General features: G+C 40.1%; 1 protein-coding gene across 4 annotated transcripts in view; it reads right to left on the bottom strand.

Moving 5' to 3' along the window:
• Positions 1-826: 826 nt before the first annotated feature.
• Positions 827-15,370, bottom strand: part of LOC101648825 (SSX family member 2 interacting protein) — a 28,532-nt gene continuing 13,988 nt past the window's right edge. For 2 of the 4 annotated variants that reach the window (XM_045291941.1, XM_045291943.1), the window contains 5 exons: positions 14,265-14,401; positions 13,329-13,502; positions 10,121-10,235; positions 9,542-9,707; positions 827-3,459 (listed from right to left, as the gene is read on the bottom strand). In XM_045291941.1, the coding sequence (XP_045147876.1) occupies positions 3,285-3,459; positions 9,542-9,707; positions 10,121-10,235; positions 13,329-13,502; positions 14,265-14,401 (767 nt within the window). In that variant the 3' untranslated portion in view covers positions 827-3,284. The remainder of the gene's footprint in view (positions 3,460-9,541; positions 9,708-10,120; positions 10,236-13,328; positions 13,503-14,264; positions 14,402-15,370) is intronic. The other 2 variants (XM_004699291.3, XM_045291942.1) reach the window with 2 other exon arrangements.

The raw sequence follows: 15,370 nt of genomic DNA, 5'->3' as shown, positions 1-15,370 counted from the left end.
CACCATGCACTTGCACACACCACACACCTGCACACACACACGCACAACCATGCAGTTAAGCTATGAAATGCAGACCTCCTTCTGAATAATATTCATTTTGTTGGGTGCTAAGCTGGTTTTAACTCATATCAGCTCTATATTCAACAGAAGGAAACACTACCTGGTCCTGCACCATCCTCATCATCACTGCTATGCTCGAGCCTGCCTTTTCCAACTATTGTGTCCATCTATCTCATCAAGGGTCTTCTGCTTTTCTGCTGACCCTCTACTCTATTAAGCATGATGTCCTTTCCCAAGGGCTGGTCTGGCCTGACAACATGTATTTCGCTCTCTCCAAAATGTACGAAGGCAACACGGCTTCTACGGCACTCTGTCCTGGCTACGTGTCTGCCACGGCAGATGTGTTCAGTCTTCTGGCCGTCCACGGTACATTCAATACTTTTTCACCAACACCCGGAATTCAAAGGCATGGATACTTTGGTCTTCGTTTTTCATTGTTCAACGTCCACATGCAAGTGAAGTGAGTGCAAAGGCCAGGCAGGAGTCAGGTGCACCTGCATCCTCAGCGACATCTTTGCTCTCTAACGCGTCAGAGAGATCTTTTGCAGCAGACTAGCTTCATGCGATTTATCATTTGATTTCTTGACTACAGTTTTCCATGTTGTTTGTTGATTGTGAACCCTTGACACCACCCATCTCTTCCTCCTTGAAGTGGGATCCACACTGATGGCCAGTCTGTGGTCTTCAGCAGTAAGTGCTTCAATTTTACCCAGATGGAAACAATGTAATGTGCGCCGTCTTAGGAATCTAATCATTTGATACACTGTTCCTATAGGAAAATATTTATTTGCACATTTAAACTTGTCAGGAGCAGAAGGTACAATCAGTTCTCTTAGGTTCTCATCATATATAACAGTATAAGAAAAATAATTTTAGCTCTTTACCCCCTTTTTATGCTTTGAAAATTCAAAATAGGTATGTAAAAACAAATTTTGAGGTATAAATGATCAGATTTACATACTGATAAAGAAAACATTTAAGATTGTCAGAATTTTCATGCTGAAAAACAATGACAGATACCACCCTCTGGTCTTAATTAAGTAGGACTGGAGCAACGAATGTGAATGTTGCAAATACCCTGAAAGGGGGAGGGAACAAAATCTCAGGAGTGCCCAGCAGGGAGTCAGTGCTGTCCTGGCATGGAGACCAGTCAGCCCAGTCAGCCCACCATGCTGAACTGCTGTGGGGTGTTGGAGACCTTTTCGGAGATGGGATGTCCAGCCATGCAAAGGCTGTGGTATTAGGGAAAATGTACAACGTGTAGGGGATTTATGAGAGCTTCAAAAGCACGAGGACCCTGGCTATCGTTTTATTATTTCTTTCCTATCTTAGGCTTTCATGTCAATCTGAAAGAATTTTCCTTTCCAGTAAGAGAATCAAGTGGGCTCTGCTGTGGAAGCAAAACAAGATGATGCTTTCCAGATTATACTATGACCCAAATGAAAAGATGTACCTTAAAATCAGAGTGCTCAATTTTGAGAGTGTCCCACGGAAACTCCCGATGTCGGAAAACGCATCACTGACTTTTTAAAAAAATGAAATTTATGATTGCCTTTCTTTAGCACTATTTTGCTCAGTAGCAAAAGAAAGAAAATGATGCTTATTTTTTTCTTTTGGAATGTGCGATCTTTTAACATTCCGTAACGTTTCTAAAATTCTGGACAGTAAAAAAGGGACCATGCATTAAGCTGAAAGTAATGAGCTACTAACTATTTTGTTCAAGAGCCTGCTCTTTGAGACAACAAATGTGATTACTGTTTGAGTAGCTTCATTAATGCTACTAGATACTTTGAACGATATTCGATCGGTCCTGAAGAAACACTGGCTGCAGCGACATACAATATAGGCTTTTCCCTCCTAGTACAACAGGTTCAAATGGAACAGCCACACAGAGAGGGGAGGGTAGTAAGTGATGAAATTCTAGAACACAAGAAGGCATACGGGCCTGAATTACATGCAATACTTAGCAAGGACTGGATTTGTGTAGTGTCTATGTACAGACACAAGCAGGGTGAGGCACTTAAAAACTTTACGATGAAATTCCTGGGAAAAAGCCTGTACCTATACTTATGACTATCACTGCTAATAACAACATCCTTCTCATGAAGAAACATGCAATCAGGAACATTAAAAGTTATAAGTGCTTTGAAAATGCACTGACATCCCCCGCCCGGAGTACAGTCATACTTGGATTATAAAATTAGATGCTTTCATATTACATTTTCATATCATTAGTGGTTAAACACCTTATTGAAGAATCATTAAAATATTATGGGTCATTGTACAAAGCCCTAGCCAGTACCGATGTTACTGTACTGGTGTACCCCCCTGGTGGAAAAAAAAAAAGCAAATCCAAATGATGCCACAACTTCTATCATCCAAATGCCTTAAGCTGGTATTACATTCCTTTAACCCAAAGGGACTTTTGTAGTCATGCTCCCATTGCTTTACAATCATGATCCTTAAAACTTTTAGTATCATATACAACATACCAAATAAAGATCCAGTGAGGTAAAAATGTCCTACACATAGTGCTATGTTCTCTACAGTACTTGGCTCCGTGGAGTAACGTCTGAACAGCTATTGCGCAGATGGGTTGAAAAGGCTCTTACCCTAATCACAGCTGCAAATAGAATCTCACTAAAAAAATTTTATTGGCATGGAATACTATAATTATGGATATGTAATTTTTTAAAATCTTAGTCTCTTAGCATAATCACGTATATCTATGTACTAAACATACATAAATTTCACTTTATTTAAAACATATGAAAGAGGTCATTTCAAATCACACTAAACATAATAAATATAGAACTTGCTTTGTTAAAAATCTGCAGTGTACATTCAAGTAAGGGCTAAACTTCCAACACCAACTATATTTGAGATAAAAATTAAGCATTTACAATAAACAGTTTCCTAAAAGTGTTATTTTTAATACCTACAAGAGGAAACTCATTCTAGTGCTTGTGTTCTCATTCAAACATCTATACATTCTTTTATTCACAGAACCAGATGCTTCTGCTACTAAAAATACATATCCAAAGCTTTTATATCCTTTTAAATAGATTTAACATTTTAGCTCTTTGGAGGAAGACAGGAGAGTTCAAACAACTCAGACCGGCTCTCTTATGTTACTAGAGATGATAGACTTTATGAAACACCCTGTTTCAGCTCAGCTGTGAAAGTTTACAAACACACGAATGCAGGAAACTCAGGTCCCGTGTCTAAAGTAAGTTATCTTCTTCTACATGAGAATTTGTGCAGGTCAAGGGGCATCCATTGTAGCAACCTTCCTGTGACCCAGGTCTGGGCACCAGGCTCCGTGACTGACTTAGACATTCTCTCCCAACCTGATTTGGTTTAGCTTCTTCATGAGTTATATTCAGTGCATTGCTTGAACTGTTGGGAAAAGAAAAGCAGATAATACGTATATGTATACATATCCTTTTATATATTAGATATGTCTAGGTGGCACAAAGTCTCATCACTTCTTTGTCTTATCTAAATAAATTTTCATGACACACCAGTCAAGGATATTAAAGAAGTGTTTAATCTAAGTGTCATCCATCCACCTACCAGTTTATCTCTTTACCATATTTTGAAGCATGAAGCATGCTGCCCAATGGCTAAGGAAAATGTAGAAGGAACCTGTAGAATGGCTAAGGAAGTGTAGAAGGGAGATGTAGAAGGAGGCTAGGAAAGATGTAGAAGGAAGCTGTAGATTGGCTAAGGAAGCTGTAGACGATGCAGAATGGCTAGGAAAGATGTAGAAGGAAGCTATAAAAGTAGGCTAAGGAAGATGGATTTGTAATCTAGTACTCTCACCTTTCTACCATTATTTCCCGATCACTTCATGGTTCCCCCCTTCTCTACCTGTTTATGTGTTTATTCGTGTTTTTATCTATCCATCCATTCATCCATACAGATATTTAATGAGAATCTACAAAAGCGGTTAAGAGCCCAGGTCCTGACACCAGATAACTTTTTCATTAGCCCAGAGTGCACACGCAGTTCTGGGCTTTGGGCAAGTCAAACCTCTGTTCTTCAGCTGTCGAAACAGTGAAAATGATACCACATATGTCTCAGAAGCTTGGGGTGGGAGTGACCTGAGCTAACATATTCAGTGGTCACTAGAGTGATCAATTAATTTAATGCCCGGCAGTAAGAGGCTTAGTGCTGAACACAGACACAGCCCCTACGCTCAGGGCTGGAGTCTGGGAGGAAGCAAAACAGTCTGCTGAAGTGAGCGCTTTCGAAGCTATGGAGTTGGCCACTGAAGAATACATTTTCATCGAGACTGAACACCTTACGTGATTTCTTTCCCACTTTGACTTTTCTAATGCACCTTTTGTGTCTTTGGTTCACTAACTTGACTTCACAATGTGGTAATCCTAAAACAAATAAAAATAGTAAGTCACTTTTAATTCTAAAAATCAAAATCCAAACAAACCTAATTGAGAAATTTTATATTTATCTGCTAATACTTTAAAAAAAAGCTTATACTCTGTCCCTCAGAGGCATCTCAGATGACATATATAATCAGCTCTCATTTCTGTATGCAAGTCACCTGGCCTGGAATCCAAGGCACAGCCTTTACATAAAATGTCACTGTACAGGAAAAGAGCAATGATGTCATTTAAGAAATGAATCACGGATACTGCTAATTATTTTGCTATAATTTTATTACAAACCCAGATCCAAGATACTCCTGGACAAGATATCCAAATTCACCAAATAATTTAAAATTTCACGGTCCATGTCTAGCTGCCCAACTCCTTTCCTGGTGGCTCGTGCCCAACTCTGCATCTGCCTTATCCTAAGACGAGTCCCTGGGAACGGTGGAGCAGTCGTTAAGCCTCTAGAATTGTTTCTCTGCCTCTGTGATAAACCTCAAAAGACAAGGGAAGGCATCTTATTGTATGTATTTTTATTTTTAGGCTGGTACTGAATATTTATAGTGAACTAGGTATTAAGTGCTTTATAGCAATTGAAACTTAATCCACACAACACGATGGAGGCCCGGTGTGTTCTAGACTTCTTAATTAAACACACAAAAACGTGTTCAAGGACTATTTTTGACAATTATTTCCTACCTAAAAATAATAAATTAAAAAATTTTAAACACATAAAATTGAGCTGACTCTGTTAGGTTCTACTTTAGACATAAGATGCACTATTTGTAAATGGTGACTAGAATTTGTTTCTATACATCTTTAAAATTTTTGGTCAAATTTGGAAGATTCCATTAACATTTTACATAAGAAAATACTGAGTTTATGTCATCTTCTGACAGAAAACTATGTAAACAACTTTCACTTCCCACATTTAATTCATCAGTCAATCTATTGGGTCTAACTTCAATATCTATACCAAATTGAAGCATTTCTCTCTTCATGTTATGACTAGTATGAATGACCATATATCTTCTGTTAATTTCAACAATCCTTTCTAAATGGATCTGCATGGTCATATTACTGATCTCCTACAATCTGGCCCCACCCCCCGCCCGCCAAAATAGCATAATCTTTTAAAATTTTAAGGTATTTTTCTCTCAGTTGCTTAAATTTCTCCAGTGTTTCTCCAATACCCTTAAAATAGTATTTGACCATGACTAGATCAAAATAGTCTATGAGTGAAATGACTTCTGAAATGTGTGTCCACATCAGGAAAAAGAGAATGGCCACACGGGCTAATTTGCCCCTTTCATCTTTTCTAGTCTCTGTCTCACTAGGAACATCTGTTTCCTCTGGTTCAAAATCAATCTCGGAAATGTTTCTAAACTATAAACCCTTTGCTTTAGCTCCCGGCAGAAACTAGGTAGAGCGCCTGCCTAGCATGCCTGAGACATGTGCATCTTAAACACCATTTCAACAGAGGAGACCTCCACTGACCTGGGGTCAGGCTGTCACGATGTGGGGAGAGGGGGAAGGTTAGAATCAAGAGAAGGCTAAATTAGTGAGCCTGCAGACCAATCTCTCAATATCAATCTTCTAAAGGCACACTGGAGTCCCGGGAGCATAATGACCACCCACAGGGTCAGCAATACAAAACCACCAGCCACTCCTCAGGAGAAGGACAGTGCTTTCTACTCCTGTAAAGCGTCAGTCTCAGAACCCACAGGGCGGTTCCCCTCTGTCTTACAGCACCGAGCAGAGCAAGAATCGACCCAGTGGCCGTGTGACAGGCAGGAACACTCGAAAAGGAGCGACAGCAACCACAGATCCCCAAAGAAAGTATAATGATGTGGGGCCGCATTCAGAGAAATAAGTCACGTGAACACCATTCTAGACGAGGAAGAAACAATAAAGAGCACAGAGAAAAGCGTTCAAAAATTGTTGAAAGAAAATTTGCCTAACATTATGCAAAAGAGGAAGATGTGCATTTTGGGAGCTGAGCAAACCCCAAACAGGGCAGATTCCAAAAGAATATCACCAAGACATCATAACCAAACTTTCCAAAACTAAAGATGGGGAAAGAATCCTGAGCCCAGGAAAAATGCACGGTTATCAACAAAGGGGAAACAGCTGTCGCAGCAGAAACCATACTGGCAAGAAGGCATATGCAAAATGGTGAAATTAAAAAAGCAATCAAGAATCATTTACTGAGCAATATTGTCCCTACAATATAACAATGGAATTGGGACATTTCTAAATGAATTGAGCTTGTGAAAACCAAACCAACTTTACAAAAAAGTGCCAAGGTGAGTTCTCTGAACAGAAACCAACGTTAGACAACAATCTGAGATGAACATTCATGACAACAGCACACAGAAGTCACCCACACACAGAAGTGGGTGAACAAGGCGAAGAACTGGGAGCAAGCATTATCAACTCGTAATGAGAACTCTTGTCAAGAGAGGGAATAATGTCATGACAGAATTGCAATTAGAGAGGAGATCGTGTAGACATCAAGAAAGGACATGGTTTAAAACTTGGGGAAAAATTAGTAAATTACAGGACAAACTCAACAAAAATGAAAACACGTCATCAAAATAAAAAGGAGGAAAATTATAAAGACTTAGAAAACACCACTACCACAGCAGTGAGGACTATGACAAGAAAAGCCACGAGCAAAATTAACTCAGCACAGAAAATGAGGTAAAACAACTAATAGCACCACAAAAAACACACAACAAAATGAGCAATAAATTCCTACCTATCAATGATTACACTGAATTTAAATGAATCCAATGCACCAGGCAAGAGACAGACTAGTACAATGAATAAAGAAATAAGACCCATCAATATGTTGTCTACAAAAGATAATAGACTAAAAATCATGGGATGCAAAAATCTATCAAGACCCTCAGATAAGCAAAATATTACAGTTAAAGGAACAAAGTAGGAGGCCTCTTCTCACTTTGCAATCTCGAATCCTTCCACAGCCAGATACGCAAAAACCGCCAGGCACTGGGCCAGGGACACACAGGTCAGTGGGCTAGATGGGGGAACCAGAGATAACTGCCCACTGACGGCGGCCGAACACATCACGTGGGAAGAGACAATCTCATGAACAAACTGTGGGGCAGAAGTAGACAGACCCGTGCAGACTAACAACAGGACCTGTACTTCACACTGTAAACACCAAAGTGAATTAAAAATGGATCAAAGATCTAAATATAAAACAGACCGTGGCTGCTGTTAGGGGCTATCCAGTTGGTTCCGACCCACAGTGGCCCCATGTCAACAGCAGGAAACGCTGCCAGTCCGGCACCACCCTCACAACTGCTCCCATGCCGCGCCCATTGTTGCAGCCACTGTGCCAGCCACCTCCTTGCGGGCCGAGAACAACAAAGATCATGAATGGAAAAACGGGGACAAACTTAGTGGCATAAACCCACTATTGGACGCAATGAACAGCACACAAACAACAAGACAAACACGATGACCTCCTCCAGATCAGATACTGTATGCATTACAAGATTGCTCCAAAAGAGTGGAAAAGGAACCCACAGACTGGAGAAACTTGTTGGGCCCGATATACTGGACAAGGGACTAATCTCTAAAATGTATAGAAAACTGCAACACTTCAAAAGAAAAGGACAAATAATCGAGTTAAAAAGTGAGCAGAGGCCAGGTACAGACAGTTCACCAACAGAGACATTGAAGCAGGCAACACATATATGAAGAGATACAATCACCAGTCATCAGAAAGAGCTCATCACAGCAACAATGAGATCCCCTCACCCCAACAACAGCACAGTTACAAAAGAGGTCCGCGAAACAACAATTCTGGAGACGGTGTGCAGAGAATGCTCTGCCGCTGGCACTGCAAAGCGGAGCCCTGCTGTGGACAGTGGTACGGCCCCATTCAAAGGATGGGAACAGAAATGCCTTATGATGCTACTTGGTATAGAAATACCAAATCGTAGGGAAACGAGGGCCAGGACATCACAGATATGCACACCCATGGAGAAGTAAACTTTAGTGTATACACACACACACACACACTTTAGTGTATACACATACACACAGAGGAATACTGTACAATGCTAAAGAATAAACACCTCACAATGTCGACAAACCTGAAGGACATTGTGCTGAGTGAAACTGGTCAATTACAAAAGGGTAGATGTTATAAGGCACCATTACTATAAAAGCCAGAAAAAGAAGTTCACATGAAAAGAAACATTCACTGATGGTTACCAGGGATGGGAGGAGAATGTAGGGAGGGGCTGTCACAGACTAGAGAGTAGGTGGCGAAGGGGAAGGCAATATATATATGGAGGGAGTTCTGGAAAAAATGATGGAGGCAGGGGAAGACATTGGCGGGGGTAAGGGGGTGGTTCGCAACAGCTAAAGGCAACAGAGGCATAGACTATATACACAATCCTGCAAGACTGCTGTTCTATAAGTAGATGCTTGCACAGGCATGCGGGAGGGGGGGGCAGAGGGAGAAATAGCTAATAACTTTAAGGAAATACCAAAATGCAACCGTTAAAAGTAATGTATGGGCTTCCTGGGAGCAATGAGCAACTTTTATTTTTTTAACTGCCGTACTCCTGCAGATTCTTCTTTATTATAAATGCCAAACTCTTATGGCTCTTGATTCTTTATATTTCAGCATCAAATAAAAGGACATACAGGAAGAAACATTAAAACATGTCCTATACACAAAGTGGAAAAACAATGTCCTTCTACTTTCATATCATTAAAGTACTTACAATATTAAGTTGGTCCTTTAAGGATGTCTATATTTTAAATTGCATTTTTATAAGTGTGAAATACAAGTGCACACATTATATGTTAGTCCTAGAAGGCAGGACTAACTTCTATTTCTGGCTTCTTCACTCTTACATTCCTCACACCTAGTAGGTTGCCAGTAACAGATACCCAGGAAGTATTTGCAGACTGAATGGATCAATCGAGTAAGTTCCTCTCCAGAGTCTGTTGCATTGCTAACTGAAGAACATGCCAGCTGGTCTTCAGATCAACTCTAGCAATGTTCAGAAATACGTGAAAAGACCCAGGATAGACCGTACCTATGTTCAGATGCACAGGAGCGGGTCTGGCCAAAGTCGGAAGCAGGAGATGTCGGAAGGGATTTAGTAAGCTTAGACGTGCTGACGGGAGACCTGCGGCACACACTGTGAGGCTGCCTCTGCCGTGGCCTTGAGTGTACTGTAAGGGTGTCCCGATCAGAATCTGCTGTTAAAAAGGAACGAAGTGGTACAGAGAGTAAAGTACTAAGTAAGATCCAGGTAATTCCCTAGAATGATACATTTATCGTTCTGTGTGAGTCAAAATAATCTGATGAGCCATTCTAACCCGATTAACACGAGTCTATTTAATCTTGTGGCCTCTGTTATGCACATTGTAAGAATATTTAGAAAGATCTAATTTTTAAAAATAATATTTTAAGACTGAAATGTCACAAATGTGACAAAATCACACGCACAATTAAAGTTTCTGGTATGAATCACACCCTTGCCATGCACACTTTGACTCTAATATAATAAAATACCAAAGTTGACTTAAAATTCTGGTAAAACAGTTTATGAATACTTTCTACTATCTTAGCTGCAGGTACACTCAGATCAAAGAAGTTTTAAAGTACTCACTTCCCGAGAAGGCACTGAAAAGTTTCACATTTTCTGAGTTCTGGGGGTCGAAGGTAGTCATATTTAAAAACTGTTGCTTTAACCAACTGGCTCTTTCTTCTTCAAACGCCTTCCTCTACCATAATAAGGAAAGCAAGAAATACAGTCAATATCTAAACTCATTGTTACCCTTTCACGTAATCTCTCCAGTTTTCTATGTTTGCTCTCTGGAGGTCTAGAGAGCTGCTGTATTTCTCACATCAAATAAATTGACCTTGAAAAGAAAGAAATATTTCACTTGAGAAAATGATATATAAAGTATTCATTCCTTCCATCTTTTCACAAAGATGGTGCCAAAGGCGAGGCAGGAAGCTCCTGCCCCTCCCAAAACGGAAGCAAAGCAAAGACTTTCAAAGCCAAGGCCGTGCTGAAAGGCATCCAGAGCCACATAAAATAGAAGATCCGCATGTCACCCATCCTTCGGCGGCCCAGGACCCTGAGACTGAGAAGGCAGCCCCGAGAGAAATAAGCTGGACCATTATGCCGTCATCAAGCGCCCCTTGACCACCACGAAGATCACTGTGGATGTCAAAGCCAACAAGAGCCAGATCAAACAGGCTGTGAAGCAGCTCTCTGACACTGACGTAGCCAAGGTCAACACCTTGATCAGGCCTGACGGTGAGAAAAAGGCTTATGTGCGACTGGCTCCTGGCTATGACGTTTTAGATGTTGCCAACAAAATCGGGATCATCTAACTGAGCTCAGCTGGCTAATGCCAAACATAAACTTTTTCAATATAAAAACAAACAAACCAACAACCAATTAATCACATCAACTTAAAATAAGTGCACAATGGCTGCAAAAAGACATAATATCAGTGGAACTTTAAAACACAAAACAACATAAATATGAAATGATAAAGCCAAGTATCTTACAGTATGAACCGTTGATTTGAAAAAGGATATATGCTTTATCCAGCATTTTTCTCATCTTCCAAACAGCCATCTACTAGTAGTAGCAACCACTACCACTGAACCGTGAGAGGGCATATCGAATCTGTCCTTTCTAAATTAACTTCTTCCCCACCCCTCAGGTTCCGCTCCTTCCTGCCCATCCCTCCCTGCTCTGGTAAGCAAGGGCAAAAAATACTCTGACTCACTGCCATTGAGTCAGTGCCAGTCGATAGCAACCCTACAGGGACAGGGTTGTGGGTTTCTATGACCACAACTCTTTACGTGCGTAGAAAGCCCCATCATTAGTTTTGAACTGCTGACTTGTGGGTAGTACCCCAACCCATAACCACCACGCTAGCAGGGTTCTTTTGGTGACCCAGGCAGTCTTCATGCAGGGAAGGGACCAGAACACTTGGGAGCAACATCAAAGCAGCAAGAAGATCTGGAGCCGGGTGGGAAGTCGGTTCAGAAGCAGTGACTGGATCAGACAAGAGAAAATAGTAATGCAAATTGTTTGTTTCCTTAGGAAGAGAGTTAGTGACAAAACAGACTTTTACAACTGTGGAGGAGATAACATCTCAGTAGCTAAGGTTCATAAATACTAATATAAATCATAAGCCATCAGACATTGGAAGGAAAACGAAAATATAAGAGAAAGGCCAAAATAAAGAGAGGCCTGACCATGGATAACAGAGATCATTCAAGAGATGGAAGAAATCTTTTAAAACTTAGTGAAAAAAAAAAAAAAGAAATATAACTGTTGTATCAATCAGGCTTCTCATGAGCTAAACGAAGCACTAGAAGAAATAGAAACATTATTTCAAAGTTCTGAAGGAAAAGTCCAAGACTAACACGTGTGCCAGCAAAACCAATCAGGTATGAACATACTTTGGGATATTTCAGAACTCAAAATGTTAACAACTCAAGACATTATTTCTTAAACAACAGCACACACACACAAAACCAAACAAAAAACTCAAAATGGTAATATAGCAAAGTAAAACCAAAAACTTAAGAAAAATGACAGCATGAGACATCAGAAACATGGCAGTGGAATCAGATGTAGACACTCACAGAGGAAGCAATGAGGGGCAGGTCCTCGTCCCGGCACAGCGTCAGAACAATACAGGGCACTCTCTCTTTTATGCGTCCAAACGCATTAGGCGAGTGGGGAATAACAGTTACAGCATCTCTGGATGTTATCAATGTTGACAACATCTCTACTTCTCAAAGTACTTACATTTGGATTGTATTATAGAACACATTAATTATCAATGTGGTTGATTTTTAAAAATGCAAACAATTTCATAAAACCTGGAAAGTAAAGGGGGCAAGGGAAGTGGAGCGAGATTCCATTTTAGGAGCTCCCTTATCCTCACTGCAGGATGGAGGTAATGCTGTCTGACGCTGAGCAAGCATGGAATGCAAGCACTAAGCATAGTATTTATGTGAAATAGAAAGAGCCACAAGAGGAAAAGCAGGAATATTAAGAAATCAGAAGACGTGGAAGAGGAAGACTATGGGAGGAAAAACTATAAAGATGTAAACTCTTTATCTTTTTTCAGCAGGGAATCACAGACACACCAAGAGAAAAAGCCCGCAATGTATTTAAGTTAAAATAATGCCATGCCTGAAGAGTCACACAGAAACTAACCAGGCTTACTTCTGAGGAACGGATTTTGGGGGAAAAGGGGACATTTTCTCACTTTATAGTATTCTGCATGAATTCCTTTTAAAAAAATGCTTAAATGCCATGTTCAGACTTTACTCTTATAATTTCTGAAGGAGCAATACGTGTGGAATGCATGGCTCAGTAAAAAGGACAAGCTGTAGGAAATGTATACAGACAATCCCAACTGTCCACTGTTACTGCAGACAGCACTGGAAAGAGGCTGAAGCGGGCTTTTGTCTTTACTGCTCTTTCTTGACGGTTTTCATTTCTGACAACACACACGTTGGAGAGCAGATAAACAAGATGCCAAAAGAGATCTCTGTGAGAAGGGAAACACCTACAGTCGAAAGTCAATCTGAAAACATTCAGCTCAAAGCTGAAAAAAGCAAAAGATATTCTTCTATAATAGCTCGTTTTCTCAGCCTCCCTTGGATTCCTAGTTTTGTGTTTGTTTGTTTGCTTTTAGGTCACTGGCACAACTTTAGAAACAAACAAACAAACAAATCTGGACAGCCAACAAGGAAAAGCAGAACTGCGAGGCATTCGTCTGAGGCCTGCGTACAACTGTCAGAAGCTCCAACAGGAAATTTCATGTTTAAAATACCTCCAATCCCAGGCGAATAGCGGCTTCTGTAAAGCTTCGTCTTTCTCTCTCAAAATTCTTTTTTTGCTCTTTAAACAAGGACCACTCTTCTTTGAGACGCTCTTTTTCTTCCAACAAATAACAGTCTCGTAGCAGAGAAGTGGTATCATCGTCACTTGCAGTAGTAAGCTGCTGCTATTGAATTTTAAAAGAGAGTTAAGTTCCAAAGAGTCACTGCAAGAACCCACCATGCTGAAATAAAACATGGGAAAGCAGTCCAAACTTTAGGAAGCAGACAGAAATCATGAACCATCAGAAGATTAACTGAGGATTCCATTTACCCAATGCTACTCCCCCAATGAATTTAGCACCAAGATGGGAAGAAGGCTTATTCACCACCTGCAATATGCAGATGACATAACCTTGTTTGCAGAAAGCAAGGAGGGCCTGAAGCACTGAAGACCGGAGTGGTCAGTACCGATTACAACTCAATGTAAAGAACACAAAAATCTCCAAAAGTGAACCAATAGACAACATCAAGATAAGTGGAGAAGATGGAGGTGTCCAAGATCTCATCTTGCTTGCAGAGAGACCAGCTCATCGAAAAGGACATCGTCCTGGGCAACGTGGCAGGTCCCTGAGGAAGAGGGAGACCCGCTACAGGTTGGGCTGACGACAGTGGTTGCCACGCACAGTCACAATGGTGAGGGTGGTGCCGGATCAGCCAGCAGTTCATTCCGTTCCAACCCACTTGACAGCCCCTAACAACCACCCTCAACGTGCCAAGTGTTCAAGGAACGTAGCGAATGTATTACTAGGAAGGGAAGGATTTAGTGTGGAGGGGAGAAAGATGCCACAAACTATGGACCTTACAACATAAAGGACTGAAAATCTGTAAGATTAAAAACCTGGCCTTTCACAAAGGAGCACGGCTTTAAAAAAGTAACCCACATTTACCTGTAAAAGTTGTTGCTGAGTTTTAATCATTTCTTTACACTGCTGGATTTCTAATTCAAGCTTTTCAGTCTCTTGTTCATGGTCTTGTCGTGAAATTACATCGTCCTCATTAAAGCCATCTAAGTGTACCTTTGAAACTAACACAGACCCAGCAATTCAATATAGATTTACAGCTACCATTTAGTTTATGGTGTTTTCTTATACATATTATTTTTAAATCAAGGCTCTCAGAATTTCCTTTTTCTGGAATCTTGTAGGTTTTGTACAGAGTAATGATTTCTGCTGGTCTTTTACATTTTCATAAGCTACAGTAAAATTAAATGTACATGATTTTAACACTGGAAATGTTAAAGCAAAATCAAATATAAGCCATTCATAAAAATGTACTATTCTGGGACTAAATGGCATTCCTACAAAAAGAACTATACTGTCAATACTTAACTTGTAATCACACTTATTTAAGGCTATGCTCTAATTAAAAATGTCCTCCCGACCCACCAAAGACACTAACAGGAAAAAAGAAATTCATAAACCACACTGCTCCGACACGACCTCAAAGGTCAAAGCAGTGCTATCAGACTTGTTCTCTGGCACTGCCGACATCTGCTATTTACTAATGGCTGCGAATGACTGAAATCAACACAATCGCATATATGTAATGCTGGTGCTATAATAATCTGCTGATTGCTCTTTACTACTAAAGGCAACTGGCACTGTATTTGTGGATCTGACAATTTGGAATAAAATTTCTTTAAATGGCCTTTAGTAATACCCTTAAACTGTCCTGATTTATAAGCCTACAGTTTACTTAACAAATATAAAGTATTAAGGATATATTCATCAATATTTACTTATGAAAATGGTATCTGCAATAATACATTACTAAGTGAAAAAGTATGCATACGATATTCAATTTTATATACATTTCAAGAAATATTTGCATATCCAGAGAGAAAAGTCTAAAAGGTACAACAAACTGTACTGGGGGTGGGGGTGAAGGAGGACAGATGGAGACCTAAACATTCTGCTTTATAGGCTTCTTTGAATTGATATTTTGCCATGAACATCTACTATTTGAAGAATATTTTAAAAATAATTATTAGGAA

Source organism: Echinops telfairi, unplaced genomic scaffold (genome assembly GCF_000313985.2).
Source record: "Echinops telfairi isolate 266 unplaced genomic scaffold, ASM31398v2 ScPeMD7_443;HRSCAF=831, whole genome shotgun sequence".
NCBI classification, from domain to species: Eukaryota; Metazoa; Chordata; class Mammalia; order Afrosoricida; family Tenrecidae; genus Echinops; species Echinops telfairi.
Note: the sequence above shows the minus strand (reverse complement) of the source record. Positions and strands in the feature narration are given on the sequence as shown.